Source organism: Leptosomus discolor, chromosome 3 (assembly GCF_034619465.1).
Source record: "Leptosomus discolor isolate bLepDis1 chromosome 3, bLepDis1.hap2, whole genome shotgun sequence".
In the NCBI taxonomy this organism is placed as follows: Eukaryota; Metazoa; Chordata; class Aves; order Leptosomiformes; family Leptosomidae; genus Leptosomus; species Leptosomus discolor.
The window spans coordinates 30,810,551-30,828,760 of NC_141393.1; the positions used below are offsets into that span (position 1 = coordinate 30,810,551).

At 37.0% G+C, this 18,210-nt stretch overlaps 1 protein-coding gene across 1 annotated transcript in view; it reads right to left on the bottom strand.

Moving 5' to 3' along the window:
• Window positions 1-2,158: 2,158 nt before the first annotated feature.
• NUBPL (NUBP iron-sulfur cluster assembly factor, mitochondrial) overlaps window positions 2,159-18,210 on the bottom strand; it is an 88,450-nt gene continuing 72,398 nt past the window's right edge. Inside the window, exons 9-11 of the mRNA XM_086462430.1 lie at window positions 16,281-16,401; window positions 12,967-13,049; window positions 2,159-3,077 (exon numbers count right to left, since the gene is read on the bottom strand). Of these exons, the coding sequence (XP_086318556.1) occupies window positions 3,015-3,077; window positions 12,967-13,049; window positions 16,281-16,401 (267 nt within the window). The 3' untranslated portion in view covers window positions 2,159-3,014. The remainder of the gene's footprint in view (window positions 3,078-12,966; window positions 13,050-16,280; window positions 16,402-18,210) is intronic.

Consider the following 18,210-nt stretch of genomic DNA (forward strand, 5'->3'; position numbering starts at 1 on the left):
AAAGGCACTGTGTAATGGCACAGCCCATATGCTCCTCACCCAAGAAACCACAGGAATTGTCTGCAAACACAAGAACTGTGGTCACTCTACAAACGGCCATGCCGTGAAAGCAAAAATAACTCTAACTGTGACGCAAGGCACTCTTGGGAATCTTGCTCTTAACCTACACAGGAGGTAACACCTGGGACTGACATTCACCTCTGTCCCCACTCCTGCCTGCTTGGCCCTGTGCCTCCCCAGCCTTCCTCTTTCTTTCTCTTCCTCTGTGGGATTTTGCAGCTTACAGTGCTACAGACTTTAATAATTCTGTGCTGGTAACCCACGATTACAGTAATTTTGCAGTAAGTCTCCACTGCTCCTGAGCAAAGAGCATCTACCCATACAGCTCAAGAAAGCCAGAGTCCTATTGCTAGGATTAGCATTTTCAGAAAAAAAACTTACTAGTACACTAGGAAATATCACAGAGACGAAAGTAAAATATTGGAGTTGAAAAGAGCAAACACCACTGTGTGTCAAGTCTATAATCTATATTTATAAACTATGGTTAAATGCCACTGTCTCCTGCTCAACCTCTGACTGATCCAACCACCACCAGCCCCAATCCAATAACTTCTATCAGGGATTTTATGAAGTATGATTTCAAATCTAGTATGTTGACTAGAATCATTAATATGTATTTAACGCTGCACTGTATAATGAAAAAAAATATATGTGTTTCTATAACATTAAGTGTTAATGCCCTTCATTTTCTTTGCAGGAGAAGGCCTGGGGGACAGATGCTTCTTCACTCATGAGAATACAGAAAATAAAGCAAATACTTTCTCATTTTAAATTTGATTTGACCATTGCTGACCTTAAAGGCAGAAACGTCTTACCTACTGTGTACAACTGTATTGTTTTTTAAAATGACTGATAAATTTTAATTAAAAAATCACGTTTCATCTACTACGTTGTACAATCCTTCCACGAAAATGTTAATTAAATATGAATTTTCAGATTTGCTTAGAGACTCTATTTAATCATTGTAACCAGTTTCTTGATAAAGGCATTCAAAATAGTTCTGCAGGTGAAAGATTCAACAGAGCAAAACCAAAATACTTAATTAAAAGGAAAAAAAATGTGAAAAGGAGTAAAAATAAAAGCAAATTTCATCCCTCAACTAACCCCAGAAATAATAAGAAAAAAGAAACGGAAAACAACCAACTATATATCTATATACTGACTGTTCACTCAGTCTCAACACAAACTGGGTGTCAGAGACATTCTTTTTAACAGAACAAAAATAATAAATACCAAAGTTCAGAAAGTATCAGTCTTTTACTTAAAAAAAAAGTCAGAAATCCCAGTTTTTCCACTGAAATCTATAATTATACTATGCCAAAACATCCACAGGATTACTTATAGACATACATATCAACAATTACAATATGTAAAGCAGAAGTGAATAAATAGTATGTGTAGAGATGAAACTCAATTAAAAACCCAGTAAGTTATCAATAAAATATGAAAGGGCAGAACACCAAGACAGCTCTCATTTTTGTAAAATATATTAGACAACTGAAAGAAAGTGAATGTCTGTGTCAATTCTACAGGCCTGGGACAACACACTAGTGAAAAAGCTGAACACAGATATGAGGTCTAATGTGGGAGGGTGCAAGCAAGGAGGTTCAGAGATTGACTTGAACCAAAAATCAACAGTTTTGGACTATATAAGTAAAATCACCTAAGCTTGAAATTCAATCCATAATTTGTGTCTAGCTTTCCCATGTAAATTCTGGGTACATATTACTTAAATATTCTTAATGTAAATGTATACCAAGTTTTATGTTGTATCACTTCAATTTAAAAAAAAAAACAACCAACTACATCCAAAATTATAAATAATTATTTGGACTACAGGCAAAATCTTGGTCTCACACAGGTCAACAGCAGAACTCCCTAGTATGGATAAATTCCCAGTATGGTACAGTTAAGATGTATGTTTAAGATCCCATACTTGATTGTATTAAATGTAAAAGCCTAAATGTCAACTCAAACATCTAATTATAAATGGAAATTCATTCCCTGACAGCATAGTCTTCCAGTTCCACACACCAACACAAAAATAAAGATCACAGAAATATAAGGCAATGAAAAAACAAACCAGAAGGCCACACAGTTTGAAGACCAAATTTTTCTTTACTTCAGAAATGTATCTTTACATTCAAATTCCAAGTGGCTGCACTATAATAGGAATAGACAATCATAAATTTAATTTAACTTGATCATTTGCATGCCCCTGGTAAACTGAGCTCAGGCACAACATCTGGTTTTGATGAAGACCTCTGTTACCTAGTTTTCCGTCTGGGTCCATTATAATGCAAAGCAGTCAAGAAAGAACCCTCAGGGTCCTGTAATCCATTCTCCACTAAACTGCGAATTGTCTCATGATCGAACATTATCCAATAATGAATGAATTTGCTTGTGATCCATCACAAGAACTCTTCAGAGCACCCGTGGAATGTTTTAATTTTTCTTTTAAGATTAACACACAAAAGTAATGCAGTTACATAACTGAATTTGCTTCTTATAATTTTGCAGAACTTAAGGTCAGCTTGGTAGTTAACCAAGTAAAAAGCTGAACCAAAATTGACAGAAATTAAGAGTATTGCAAATATCTTTTTTTAAGTAGGACTTATGCCTTGGCATCCCTCATCATTCTGCTTGGCTGAAGCGGCTGTTACTCATTCTTGACCTTAAAACAGGACACGTGAAAAATACACTTCACCCTTCTTTTTGATGATGTTACAATCCAGCAATTAAGTCTATCATCTTTTGCATTCTATTTGGACACGGCCAAACAATGATGTGAAAAAACAGTAAATATCACAGCCGTAATTTAACCTCTGGTAAATTAACTCCTAAAAAAGTTCCTAGAACTAAAATGTGGCATCCACATAATTAGGTAGCAGGACTCTTCTGCACTGGTTGCACCAAAAGATTGCCTTTTTTTGGTAAGCTTCAGCGATAAAACTTCAAGCAGGAGGTACTGGCAGTCGTCTTACTATTTCCATAGCTATCTTTAGGTAGGCTTTAGCCTGTAAAAACAGAAACATATATTTAGCACCTTTCATTTTCTATAAAAAGGAATATTTTACATCTCATTAGACATCTGTTCTTTCACACAACTTCAAAGAAAAACAAAAGTGTTACAATAAATGGGTTCAGTTTAGCCAGTTTTGTGTTCAGGAAAAAGGATGCGTTAATACATAAATTAAGTACGAGCATTATTTAAAACATTAGGGGGTGGTGTAAAATTTAACTTTGGTATTATTCTGAGAATAGAATTTGACTGAACAATTTGTCTTAAACAGCAAACAGAATCAATATTCTTCTGGAGGAGAAGTATTGAGAAAGAAGGAGACTCTTTAGTCCCACAGGTACTATTAATTATAAGCTTCCCTCACCCCGAAGATCGAGATGCATCATGCACAGGATTGAGATTTTTAAAAAATAAATAAATCAGAGAAAAAGACACTAAAAAAAATATTTTTTTTTAGGTAATTCATTACAGACTAGACTACACTACAGGATTTCCAATACACACATTAAAAATTAAAGTATTCTCAAAAAAAAAAAAGAGAAATCTTTCCAAACAACTGAAGTGGGTATAGGCAAGAACTAGTTCCGCAACACTAGAATCCACACAGCAAAATCTCCCTCTCACAGGAGCCTGTGGCATGGGGTCAGATATCGTCAGCTGGAGGGCAGAAGAGCACAAAACCATAAGGCTACCAGGAGCAACCCAAATAAGCATACTTCTTTTAACATCTCTTAAAACATGACACAGCTAGGACTACGATCAGTCTAACATCAAGTATTCATAAATTTAATGTCAAGAGATGTACATAAAAACACTGCCTGAAGTCCAACACAGAACAAACCCACAAAATGAAACCAAATAATTCCTATATCAAGCTCCACAACTTGCAGTCGAAATGGAACATGCCTTCTAGAAAGGTGTCCAGTCTCGATACAAAGACTTTCAATTAAAAGAGTATCTTTGTGTGTGTGATATATATATCTTGTACATTGTTCCAGAAGTTGATTACTTCCATTGTTAAAAATGTACACCTTACCTATAATTTGAATTTGTCATTAATTTCCAGCTGGTGCATCATGTTCTGTATTTGTCTAGCACAACAGCAACTCCCCTGCTATTCAGCTTGCTTCTACTTTGTTAGATTGCAACCAAGCTGCTGCTTCATCTCAAATAAGCCTACATAGGGAGCCCACACTGATAACCTTCCCTGTCTTACTAGAAGAAATTGCCACAATATTCCGCAACGCACTGATCTCTCTGCCCCCTGCAGCATGCTTCGGTGGCTCTAACCTCAAGTTAGACCTTGTATCCCTGAGATCCTTTAAAACAGCAAACAAGCTGACAAATACTTGAGGCCAGAGCCAGAGGGGCAGGAAGAGAAGGCCTATGTCTCAGGGCCATCAGCACCAACAGCCACCAGTCTGAACCAGGTGGTAGCCTTTTGCAGGGCTTTTGCCTGAGCACCCCTAACCTCTCTTCTAGGTTTGCTCCTGGCTTGTAGGGTGTTTTTTTTTGGCACTCCCAGCCTCAGCGCCTCAGTCTCGGTGCTCACATCACCATAACACTACAGTCGTGTCATTTTCTGAGATTGTAAGGAATGCAGACACCATGCTAGAATTGTTTTCTCCCATACGCGTGCTTTTTGGCAAGAACTATAGAACTTAAGTCACAAGCACGAAATTCAAACTTCTCCTACGGGTGTAATTGCAGTGCAGTTGGGTAGCACAGCTAAGCTCATGTGCAACACCCACCACACTTGGCTATTAATTCCCTGGGTGGTCTAGCTGCTCCCCAGTTAGCCACCTGCCTAGGTAAGATAATGAACCAACCTGAAATGAGGTGATTGAGTGAAGTCAAGCTTCCTTTGCAGTTAAGTATTTGACTAATCAGTGTAGGAGTGCTCCAGATGGGAATTCTGGACTATCTTGAAGAGTCCTGCAGGCAGCTCCCACATTGCACAGACAAATTCATCTGTTTTAATGACTGAATTAACAACCTGCATGGAAAATCTGGCCCTTCTAAAGACTGCCCAGGCTGTTCCCGCTCCAGAGTTGACCAAATAGTTCACAGAATTATAAATACACCATAGAAATTTTCCTGCAGGTGCAGAAATAGTAACATATGACAGTGGTTTTGTACATAGTCAAGATAGATGTTCTGTACATAAATCAAGATAACCAGCAGCAACAGATCATGCATATGCTGTAGTAGTCATACAGGACCACAGACTAGCTGCACTAGAGCTAAACAGCAGTTCAGGGAGCCTCATTTGATCCAGCCAAAGACACCACTGGCAAAGGTCCTTGGAACACATACTTCCATAACCAGACAGCAACCAGATATCCTGCTTGGGAGACCTGATTGCTTGTGTAAATGCCACCCTATGTCCACATTCCAATACACTACATTTCCCCCCCCCAACACTGTTAATGAGTATCTGGGCAGCAATTTCACAATGTACGCAGACTCTCATTTGCCAGTTAGCTTGTCCTGGTTTCAGTTGGTCTTACCTGCTAAGCATCCTTTTTTTGATTTCCTAGATCAGTACTTTGTATGTTGAACAGACTAGTATCTCATACATGTCCTTACAGAACTCCACCAGTGACCAATCAACTATTTCAAGGCCTTAGTTTCCTATCTTTGAACAAATCATTCAGCTATGAGTGAGGACCTGTCTGTCAGTAGTAACCCACATCAACGTATGTGAAAGGTCTAAACGGAATCTCAGTGACTGTCAATACACCTTTCATTACATAAAACAACCCTTCTTTGGTTTCTCCTACTCATGATCTTTTCAACATGGCATTTGTAGACAGAAGGCACAGCTCAGTTCAGCTGTTTACGCCATCATTGCTAAGCAAAAGAAGACGGGTTGCAACTGAAAATTGAGAGTTTTTTATCTCCTTTTGGGTGGACAACCAGAAGGAAAAAAAAAAAAAAAAAAAGGATGAGTTCTTACTCACTCTCAATCATTTTCATTTTAATAGGATAAAAGTGAACTTTACAGATCAGTTTTTCCCCCTTAGAGTTTGGAAGCTCTAAAGGAATGGTTTACAGACTGTCTTTCTGAAAGCATTTTTTTTGCAGCTGGACAACTTTATATTTAACAGTAACATATCAGTTAGAAGTGGAAGTCAAACATTCTCCCTGCTTCAAGAAGATGAAGAAGTAGCACACAGGAAGACAGAATGCCCTAAAAACAGACCAAGCTTGTTCATTACAAATGCTGCCTAGATGGGGTCTGAGAGCAGCGCTGGCAAGGGCAGAAGTAGAGGTGGAAGGTGAAGTTCAGAGAGTCAAAAGAGCTGGATAATGGCCATGTGAGAGACTGCCCACCTCTGAAACACTGCTACAAACACTGTCAGAAAAGAGTGCAGCATTGTTGGAATCCACAAACCTCCTTAGGACTGAGAAGGCACAGTAGATGAAGTGACTAATGACAGCATAGATACTGGAGCAGGAAACCAAGAACTTGCAATGATGTTCATCAGGAAAAGGACTGAAAAGTCCTACTTAACGTAAATAATCAGAACATTGTGATTCATTACTCTTACAGGACAATAGACATGGGGTAGATTTAAACCGCAAGTCTTTTATTAGCTCATCTAATTAAGCCCTACAGTAATCCTAGAGAAATTTGAGCCTTTCAGTTATGGTATTTCATTCTCCCTAAAAATCTGACCCATGAGGAAAGTACACATCACTGCTAAGATTACTGCAAACTGATGTACAAGTCATTGCTGACTCTGCCCTGTTCTCATGGATTGGATTGACTTGGCTTGACTTACTAGTTTGCCTTTCACTGAAGTGCAGATCTTAGCCAGCTCACTACAGTGGCTTCCAGTGTCTAGTGCAATGGCCACACAAATACAGAATACAATTTACCCATCAAAGTCAAAATGGGTAGGAGCCAGTATCACATTTGCTTTCCTGCAAACCACTGCATACAAACAACTTCAGACTAGCAACTCAGAAAAACCACACTGATCCCATCACTTGGCTGAGAGCCAAGTACACCATAGAGTGTAAATCCTGGTATTGACACGGTTTCTGACTTCCATTTGTGATTATAAGACTCCAAGACTATTAAGATGCTTTATCCAGCAATCCAAGGGAGAATCCATGTAAGTCCAACTGCCTAGAATATCAAAGCTGTGGATGCTACTATACTTGTAAAGAAGTATAAAGTATTTCAATCTGCTCAACTGAGCTGTTTAGAGGTTTATACTTTATTCATTGCTAAAGGAAAATAGCAACCACGAGCAATGAGCAACTAATCAAATAGTGACTATCACAAGGACAAATGAGACTTAGCTACTGTCTGCATGAAAATAACGATAGGTGATAGCTTTTGTTATTAACATTCTCTTTGCTCAACCACAGTCCATTTTCCAATTCAATCACATTTTTAAATAGCTTTGATTTTCGTGGAAATTCCTTTTACTTTGACACAACTCCAGCCTTCAGTGCATGCCTGGAGCTGCCCTCCAATGACTGCATTTTACTGTGGTCAACTCAAAAGGCACTAAAAGCATGATGATAAACACAGCTTTAAATGAGCTTCCACTTCAGATAAAAGCTTCATGTCACTCAGAGAAATTCTTGACTGCTGCAAGAGACCCAGAGCCTTCCCCATTCTGTCTTCCTCGGGGCAGTTCTACCATAAGATTCTTCTTTGCATGTATTGGCAACTCCTGCCAAGCTGCAATAAAGTCTCAGCCCAGAGAGGCGATAGTCAATCCATAAAACGATGAAATGGAGGAGATGGGTAAGTAAACTGTATGTTTCCTGCATCTAACACCTCAAAAAAAAACCCTTAGTGCTCATGGGAAATTTCCTGTCAATTCTATGTATCAGCAATTGCAAAAGCCAAGCCATCCTCTGAGGGAGCCTCAGCTGGGAAACACTGCTAGCCCCAAGGTGCCATTATGCATGTACATCACCCAGGTGCCATCACATACATCAAAAAAGACATCCTGCCCAGAAAACATGGTTAAGTAGAACAGCGCAATTCAAGTGAAATACAGTAACATCCCTCAAATAGACTATCCTACCACTCGGCATTTTCTTCAGCAGAGTGAAGCATAAATGAGGGTCTGATGATGCACCATACTATCTTCACCCTGAATGAAGGATTCAAACCTACACATACCAAATGTTACTTTGATCACTCAAAGGAAGCCATGATGATAAGGAATATTATAAATCATATCATGCATCCTTCTTCAGGGTTTGCTTTTCTTATAAAGACATCACAACTCTGGAGAGACCACTGGAATTATTGATGACAGCTAAACAATAGCAAACATTATTAGCTACCACTACTTCAATTTTTCTTCAACTACTTCTTGCAAGCTTTCAAAGGTTGTACATTTTTACCCTACTCACACATCACTCTCTCATAGAGTTCTACAAAAAATGTCTTTCTGAATACAAATTCCACCTGTCCCTTTGGATAATACAACAGTAAGATCTGCAATCTTTTTAATTTAATTGAAAAGATATTTTTTTAACTAGACTTACTTTCCTCTGTTACGTCAGACTGCTGATGCCTTGTGCCCCTGCTTTCCACCTGACTGGGCTTTTCCTCTCCCCTTATAGATCTGTGTGCAATTTACTGGCCTCAAAATCCTTCACAAATATATGTGAATATATGAAATCTGCAAGAGGGCTGAATACATTTCACACTGTTAAATGTGAACTAGACAGTAACAGAACCTTCCCCAAGAAGTATGTGATGTTTGTATCATACACTGGTCTTTACTGCAAGCTCGATAGGATGACATTAATCATGTTTTCCAGCTGCAGGTCCTGGTTCCCTTGCTCCAGGACAAGTCTGGCTCTCCTCCTACCCAAGTCATAAATTCCCCACCACACTGCATAGAAGTTTGTGTATATCTGCAAAAGGCTGTGTGATCTGAGGATCCAACACTCTAAGCCATATATGATTCACCAGGCTTGCTCTCTTTCACCTTCCCCTGCTTTCCCAATATACTGCACTTGATTTTTATGGAACAAGAGGGTGAACTGAAAGTATTTTTCCTTAATAGATTCCAAATGTTTTCCATAACACTATGTGGCAAGAAAACACTAAGGAACTAACTGACCGTTATGTGTTTCTTGGAATTTGGGGTTTTTTCCAAAAGCAGTAATCTTCTTCATACTTTCTGCCATAAGGGCTCACTATCTCTTTAATAATGGAGAAGAGGAAGAAGGCAAAATCTAAACTTCATTCTTTTATGACTTCTCTGCTGTACTGAATACATTATCTCTGTTAAACATTAGAAGTTTATCATCTCTCCTCCAAAATTTTTTTTCTGTCACCACCTCGTTCCCAAGACGAGAGATAACATCTACTGCTTGCTTCAGTCTCCAGCATGTCCCCTCCCTGAAATGTCTATCCCAACAAGACTCCTGAGCTTTTAGAATGTAAATGGACACATTGGTACAGCAGATGTATTTTGTACTTGCTTGAGCTGCTCCTTTGATCTTGAGACAGATGGGAGTTTGGTGTTCAATGGTCACAGCTAGCCTGTCTATTCTAGCAAGGTGTTAACAAATCCACTGTGCCATCAAGGCTGTGAAATACCCAAAAGTTTCTAGTAGAAGACCTCACAAGATAACCACCAACTGTCCCATACCTCTCTTGGTTTTGTGCAGACGAAAGAGCACTTCGGAATCTCTACTTACATTTTCCCTCAGTGTTGATGGAAAGTTCACTGAGCATCTAAATAACTCATTTGGTGGAAGAACAGCCCCACTGCAATTAATCATGATCTGTATCTCTTGCTGTGTTTTTAGCCCTCTTATCTGCAAGTTTCAGGACGCCTCTTTCGAACACCCATTTTGCTGCTAGCTCCTTCTCATGATCCCTAGGAGGTTCCCCTACATCTGAGCATAATCGATTCCAGCTGCTTTCAGTGATTCCTCATTTGTTTTCCCTATTCTACCTTTCTCCCTACTGTTTTACCTATTCTACCATTTTAGCAGTGTTCCTGATATTCCTTTCCTAGCTTTTGCTCTCTACAGACTCTCTCATATGTTCACGTGAGCAAAAAAATGAAGCCCTAGTCAGCCAATCCACCTCCACAGCTTGATGGCAGAAGAAAATGCTCCCAAGACTCTCAATTATCTCCAGAAGGGCATGGTAGGTCTTCACTGTTGATTAAACTAAGAAATTATTAGCTTCTAGTAGAGGATCTTAGATCATTACCAATTGCTGCAGTGTGTCTGCTCTCTTTTGGCTAGACTAGCCCCTGCTATTTAGGCTAACATGCGAGTACAGCAACATCCCATTTCTACAGCACATAACAAAGTTTTGTCAATGAAGAGTGTTAAAAAAAAGGACAATCTAAATAACTAAAGCTGACAAACACCAATGTAGTCAATGTTATACCAAGAGCAAAATCATTTTACCAGCACTATTTCTCCAGGGGGACAGTCTTAAGCTTCACCAGAAGTGAACTCCAGCCATTAAAACTTCACATGCTTTAGCTATACAGTCAGCCTCTTCCATAAGCAGATGAGTCTTACGTATTCTGTGCCTTCCCTGAGGAAGAACTTTTTAAGTTCACACATGCACAATTCTACAAGCCATTTTCTTTTTTCTGGAAGGGTAGTTTTAGTTGTTAGTAGTTTCCTTGAAAGTTGTGGAAAGGAAACTTCTCTTTTCCATCAACTACATCTAAGCTTTAAAATAACAAATTTAGACAAGTTTGCTTACACATTTCAAAATTCTAGTGTAGAATGAAAGCTATACTCTTTTATATATCAACAAGGCAAGTTGAACCCCATGGCAGGTGTGTAAGCAAAAAAAAGCATTAGCTAACATTTTAGAAACACCCTTTATTCTAGTCTTGACAGAGCTTAGAAGGTGTGACAGCATGCTGGGTTTCCGAGAAGTCAATCACCATCATAATTTCCCACTTTGAATCTGCTGGGTATTATTTTATTTTATGATTCTGTATTTGATTTGTAAGTGTGTTCTAACAAAAACATCACAGAATTCTGTATAAAAACCCAACAACTGTAAATTTAAGGGACAAGAGCAGAGATAATTTCAGCAGCTCTGAGCATATTGTTCTCTATCTGAAAAATTGTGATTGTTGATGCATGAATGGCCACAATTTTAGTTTATTTGAGAAACACAGTGATGGGTGTCATGTATTAAAGACAGAATCTGACCTTAAATGACTTCTACCACCATCAGTTACGTGCTAAGATTTTTTTTTTTTCCTTTTAAAATATAAGAGAACACCAATAATGTTCTGTCTTTAAAATGAGAAGCAAGCCAAGGATAAAGGGAAATTCTTCTTCATTCTGGAAAAATTAGTGACATCAAACCTCATTCTCCAAGGAGAACGATTATCTCAGACACAATGGCAGAAAAGAATATTAAAAGTTTTCCCCAGAGTCACACATATTTGTCAGTCTTTATTCCTCTTCAACTTAATTGCCACAAATGGTGGTTATAAACCCTCTTTCATTACCAAGAACATAGTCCAAGGAGGAACAGATGGCAACACAACAGACTGACTTCTCTTTTTTTAATTTTCAGAATGCTATCTATCCTATATGTCTGAATTTTTAGACTGATAGTCCTGCAGGCTACAGACTCTTGGTTATTATAGATTTCAGATACTGTGAGCTGTGAGCCTTCCATCTTCATTTGCTCAGCTGTTTTGCTTCAACTCTGACCTAATCCATGCATCCATTCAAACCTTTGCACTGCTGATCAAACTTCCCAGATAGAAACCACCATACGGATTACAATGATTTCTTTTCACAACAATCCAGACTCAAGTTCACTACATTATTCCACAGAGGATCAGCATGGACCTTGCCCAAGCCTAGCAAAAACATTGCATTCAATTAGAAATCAACATGCCATAGTGTTGCTGCTTCTCTTTCAAAACAAAATGATGTGTTACAATTTTAAGACTGTCACTGTTCCTTGGGAATCCCAATTGGTATCTTACTAACACCAGATTAACAGTGTTAATCCCCCCTCTTTTTTTTTTTCCTGAGTGGAAAAAGACATTTCAGCATGTGCCTAGCAATCACAGGATTAGACACGTTACCAATATTATCTCTAATTGATTCTACCATCTATTATCAGCATTAATCACTTTTTTTTGACGTAACATCTAAGCAGCAGTCAAGAGCGAGGCTGCATCATGCCATATACTGTGCAAACACAACATGGCAGATAACACCCTGCCCTACAGAGCCCAGCAGACAAAATACAGCAGAGGAGAAAGAAAATACTAGCCAGGAAAATCTCACTTTATCAGTGTTAATGAAGTTTTGTATGTGCAACTGCTTTTCTTTACAGACTTGCATATTTGACTCCCACCAGCTCAATGACTTGTATTTTCCTTTGGCAATAAAATGTTATGGTAAATGCACCAAAAAATCCATTTCCTCGTGTCTAAATTGCTCCACTTCCTGCTGAAAACAACCCAGGTACTGACAATACACAGGGTTTGTTCCAAACATGTTTGGATAGGACCCTTTGACAGTTTCCAGACTCAACTACCAAAGGCTCAGCTGACAGTTTTAGAGGACCCTACATTAGCTGCAATGTCTCATGAGGCTTGACACTGACCTTCCTCTTCTTGGCATGCCAGAACCTGGACCTAATCTTTGCTATTCTGAATGATTCAGACTAATTAAACAAAACCAAACCCACAGAAGCAGAATGGGTGACCAACATTCCAGAACGAAGGGCCTGTGTTACTCGATGGTACTACTCTCTTGTACTTTATTTCCCTAACTTACATTCAGATACACATTTCTTTTCAAACAGCAATAACGAGAAGCACTCTCCATTCACTTTTGGAGGAGGGCTTTTTGTTGTTTTAAGGGCAGTGCACCAAACTTACGGCATCACTTTGAGGCTGCGAGATCACAACAGGCTGTCCTGAATCACACGACTCCCGTATATTAACATGCAGTGGAATGTCTCCTGTATCAAAAATACCAAGATGCGCATATGTGAAGACCTAATATTTCTTAAATGTTTCATTAAAATAGCCCTAAAGCAACTTGAAATCAAATCCCAGTTCACTATATTCTCTGAATTACTTAATCTCAAAAAATTAGCATTTAAAATGAAAATTGGCTGCAGTACAGTTTCTCTACATCCATAATGATTAATGCCAAACATATTCTGGATTTTTCATTCTCTGAATGAGAAGGACTATACTTTGTAGTCATTAATTAGAAAATGCAGTTTGCTTTTTTGCCTTCAATACACAGAACAACACAGGCTGAGATACAAATTATTTTGCATACATAAAAAAATTGCCTGAGTGTTAGGCAAATGCTCATCATGCAACTTACTGTTCTGCCTATCTCCTCATTGTATATTCTTTTCAGTGTGTTTTAAGATTTTAATCACTGTTCGAAGACTTCTTTGAATACTTATTTTTCCAATAATAGCAATTGTTATTGTCCTTATTAGGCCTCGGGTCCAATTAAATGGTAGACAACTATTCAGTTCATTCTTCTTTCTAATAGAAATCTTTTTTACATTTTGCTTTTATAACAAGCAGGGAACTGTCAGAGAGGAAAGGAACGTTCTAAAGGAGAATCAATTAGCAGCTCTATTCCATTCTGAAAACACTTCCTGAAATACAGTTTTTCAGCACTAACAAAAACCTGAAGTTCCCATGTTTACTTCATTGCTACATAGATAATTATGAAGTGAACTGAAGACCAACTTTCTTTTCATAGAAGATAAAGCTACATTTTACATCATGGATGGATGTAGTCAGAACAGCCTACCTCAGTTCAATCCTGACTGGTCTCAGAAACTGTATGTGTTTAATTCATATGCTTTAGCAACATTCATTTAACCCAAACCAAGGCCAGTATAAATTGCTGAAGTTCAATGTAGTAAAAAAAAGAAACATTAGAAAAACTGCATAAAAATTGACACAGCTTAAGAGTGAAAAAACAGAACCAAAAGCAAGCAGGAATAGAAACAAAACCCCAAACAAATAGCAAACAAAAGCAGAAGCTCCATGATTAGTGAGCTAAATCTTTGAAGAACTTCAGTTTGTTATTTATGATGATTACAATTCCTTTCCTTCACATTTGTTTCAGTCATGAATGAATTTATTTACGCATAGAAGTCTGTTTATTTATTCATTAAAAAAAAAAATTATTTAGGGGGTCCTTTGAAAGTTTTTTTTAACCTTAAACATTCTTAATAGGATAACAGTAACTTTGCAAATCTCCCAGAAGTTAGTTCCTATCATTATTTTATGCAGAGACTAATCCTTCACTTTTTTTCCCAAGGATGTTTTGTTAATGAAAAAAAAAAATACTTCTTCCTTATCAGCTTAATAACAATCTCAGAGAATTACAAAAAGAACTGCTCTTCTACTACTTCCTCATACTTACAAAGATATGCTCGTATTACAGGAGCATAACAAGGCTTGTATGAGCAAAAATGCAGGTCAGAAGACAAAGCAAAATGTGATCTTAATTTAAAAAAAAAAATCAAAACCTTATAAATTAAGCAGAAGCATTAAGACAGCAAAAGCACACACACAGCTGTTTCAGTGATAAGGATTTGAGGAAGATGGAATTTTTGTACTATTTCTTCACTACAGAATGTGACAGGAACTTGCCATTGCACCTTTTTCGGATACTAATAATTATTGCTGACTGCAAAGAAAGGGTAAGTGCTAAGAATAATTTGAATTTATTCTAGGAAGTAAAAACAAAAAAACACTGGGATAAAACTTCCATTTGGGATAGATTAGTGTAAAATCCGTAAGCAATAATTCTTATAATACCATATGGTATTATTATATAATGGTCATCCCTGGAAGGAGGAGCATACTGATCAGATCAAGTACTGTAATTCTAAATTTAACCCTTGGGGCACTATTCTTAATCTTTCACTGACAGATTGAAGGTAAACTTCACTCTGTTTTCCTTCATACATCTCAACCATCCCCTGCTAAACCTGTAAATCTCTCACATCACTCCTAATTAAATACAATCACAATCAGTTCCACCCTCTTAGGGAATAACAAAAAACATCTATGGGACCAATGGCATGGCACATCATTTGTGCCTGTGTATCTAAATGCATGTTTGATTTAACTGCTTGCAGAGGATTTGCATCCATCCACATAACTCAGGGCTGCAGAAGTCCCCTTGGGCCCTGATCACAACTCATTATATATTCAGAAAACTAAAAGATAGCCCCAAAGCATGTCTTTAATTATGTGTTGCCTTGCTATCTTAAATTTATGTCAGACCTTGATGTTTCTGTGTTGATCTTTTTAAGTGAGCTTCCTGGTTCTTTTTAATGAATTAGCTATGGAAAATCATTGAGATAATTATAGTAATACATGGAAACACATCATTAGCACATGCAATTATCCCATTTACCAACCTAATTATGCTGTGTTATATTGTGCACTTTTTTTATAACGACAACACAGGTTGAAATACGCTTTTTTAAAATAGCAATGTATATTTTAAAGATTAATGTGTATTTTAGTTTATATAGGAACGCCAGATTGTTTAATCATCACTAATTTTTGTTTTCAATAAAGATAAATCTTCTTTTGAAACCACATTTTTCAATTCAGCCTATTCTTTTAATCTCAACATTTAAATACAATCACTACAGTTTGCTTGCTTCTATACAAGAGCCATGATATATTCGTATCAGCATAAAAACAACTGCTTTAAGGGACTGCATTTCAAGTTACCGTATTTATTTCAATATGTAACAACTCATTTCATTTAAAAGAAATAAATGAGAAAACTTCTACTGACATTAATGGACAGAGTTTAAGTCTATCTTACAAGACCAAATAGAATTCTTGGTTATTTGTAAAAATTGTTGTATCATAAATAACATAATAAATTTCAGGTAATATAGTGCATCGATATCAAAACAATCCAACCTCTCGACTCTTTATAAATCAAAAGATATTTAAGATGCAATTCATATCCAGTTCACATCTCATTTATAGGAATGATACCAATAAGGAACAGAGCATACAAGAATTGTGACACTCAACTACTTAAGTTATTAGTTCTATTATATCTGAACACTGTCTGAATATAGAGTAATCTAGGATTATGCAGTTCCATACTTCAGTTAATGCTTCCTTCAGACATGCCATTAAATTTTCCTTCAAAAATAAAACCATTTCTATACTCTTACCTAAAACATCTAATCCAAGGGTTTTTGCTAGATCTCTTACACCATCAGCTCCAAAAATGTGTGTCTCATGCCTACATTTGGGACACTGGAAAACACTCATGTTTTGAATGAGTCCTAAAACCTGTTAAAGTAAAAGAAAGGAATGTTCAAACCTGGGTTTCAAGCATTGGCATTTCTACTATTCAACTCTGACAATAAAGAAGAGATTACCAGCAAAGGATCAACAAAGAGTATTCATTTATAACAGGAAGTAGCAGTAATATTAGACTCTAACATAATTATCAACTCTTATTAGTCGTTTCAGTTGCACTATCATCCGTGCATTATTTCAAGTTTTTCACATTTATCCCTCTCAAAGATCAACAAACTTACTTGTAACAAAAAGTACCTCTTGTACAGGCTTATCTTTCCAAGACTTCTCCCTGCCAGTATTTCATTTTCAAACACTGAATACTGGAAGAAATTTCATGTTGTGTTTTACAGCTTTATTATTTGCAGTTTCAGGAAACAGAAAAAAAAACCCATATCATTACAAGAAATGACACAATCAGACAGGATTTTAAGATATTTTTGTAAGTTATCCTGCAGGGAAATGTTTTCAAAAAGAACCAGATTTGCTATTCTTCTGAAGAGCAGAAACACATTTTAGAGATCAAACAAAACAAACAATTATGTGAAACCGAGTGGCAGAAACTACAGCATAAAAATCTAATACACACATACTAGGTACATTTCTGTTGATGTCAGGTGTTCAACATCATCCTTGCAAAATATGTCAAATGAAAATTTGCCAAATCATGCACACAAAAATCTTCTTTCACAATGCAGAATAACACTAATGATAGCATTGATCTCACTTTATTCATCTACTAAACAAAATTGTTCATGGAGGCAAAGCAGAATTTCTCAAAAGTGACAAAAACAGCATTCAAATACTACAGGGTGAATGCTTCTACCCATCTGCTGATCAACAGAAGACCTGCTTTAAGAGGTTCCATGTTACAGTATTTCACTAAGGTTTGTCTGTTATCCACATATCACACACACTATAGCCAAGTTTTAAAAATACTATTTTCTACAAAGTCTTCCTTTACTTATTTAAAACTTTCAGAGGGTTTAAAGCAAAGAACATTTTAAGAAACAGTAACAACAACAAACAAAACAAAACAAAATATTACCTACTCTCAATTTAACACTACAAACTTTCCCCATTTTCTGCTCTCTCCCAAGGACTGCCAGAGAAGGAAGAGGAACAAGTTTCTATTTACCGGCACATTATTACAGATAATTTTCTCATCCAGTTCTTGAACTTAAGACATGAAATACTACGTGTCCAAGGGTACAAGGTGCAGCTATGGTAAGAATGGGTCTCTACAGCCACAGTCTTCTACTGACGACCTCTGAGCAGGTATTCATCCCGCTCTCCTTAAATTAAAGTAATGGAATTTTCATTGTGTTGGTAAACTGGAGAACTCTGGCAAGGGTATTACTTGACAAAAGAATAGTAGTTTATCTAGGATACAGGGAAGTCATTTTCTGCAGCACAAGAAAAAAAAAAAAAAAAGAACTTGACATTTATACTTTAAAATTTTAATTAATTCATCTTCAGGTATCTCAGGGTTTGGACTTCCTGTTCTCCTCAAAGTAGTCATACAACATTTACGATTCAGTGAATTCAGTTAAAGTTACATAGTCTACTATTGTTTTGTGAATAGTTAAGGACTATTACAGCTGTTTTGTTAATTCTTTGATGGCCTAGTAACTAAGAAGTCCTTCTACCACAGTTACTGCAAATGCTGAGATACGGCTGTATTCCCAATCAATTTTAGGTCTTATTCACTGTCCTTTTCTGGTTTCATTTCTACAAATCTTATTAAAAACAAATGACATTTCAGTATTACATAATAATTTTTATTTTTTCAGTGTTGTT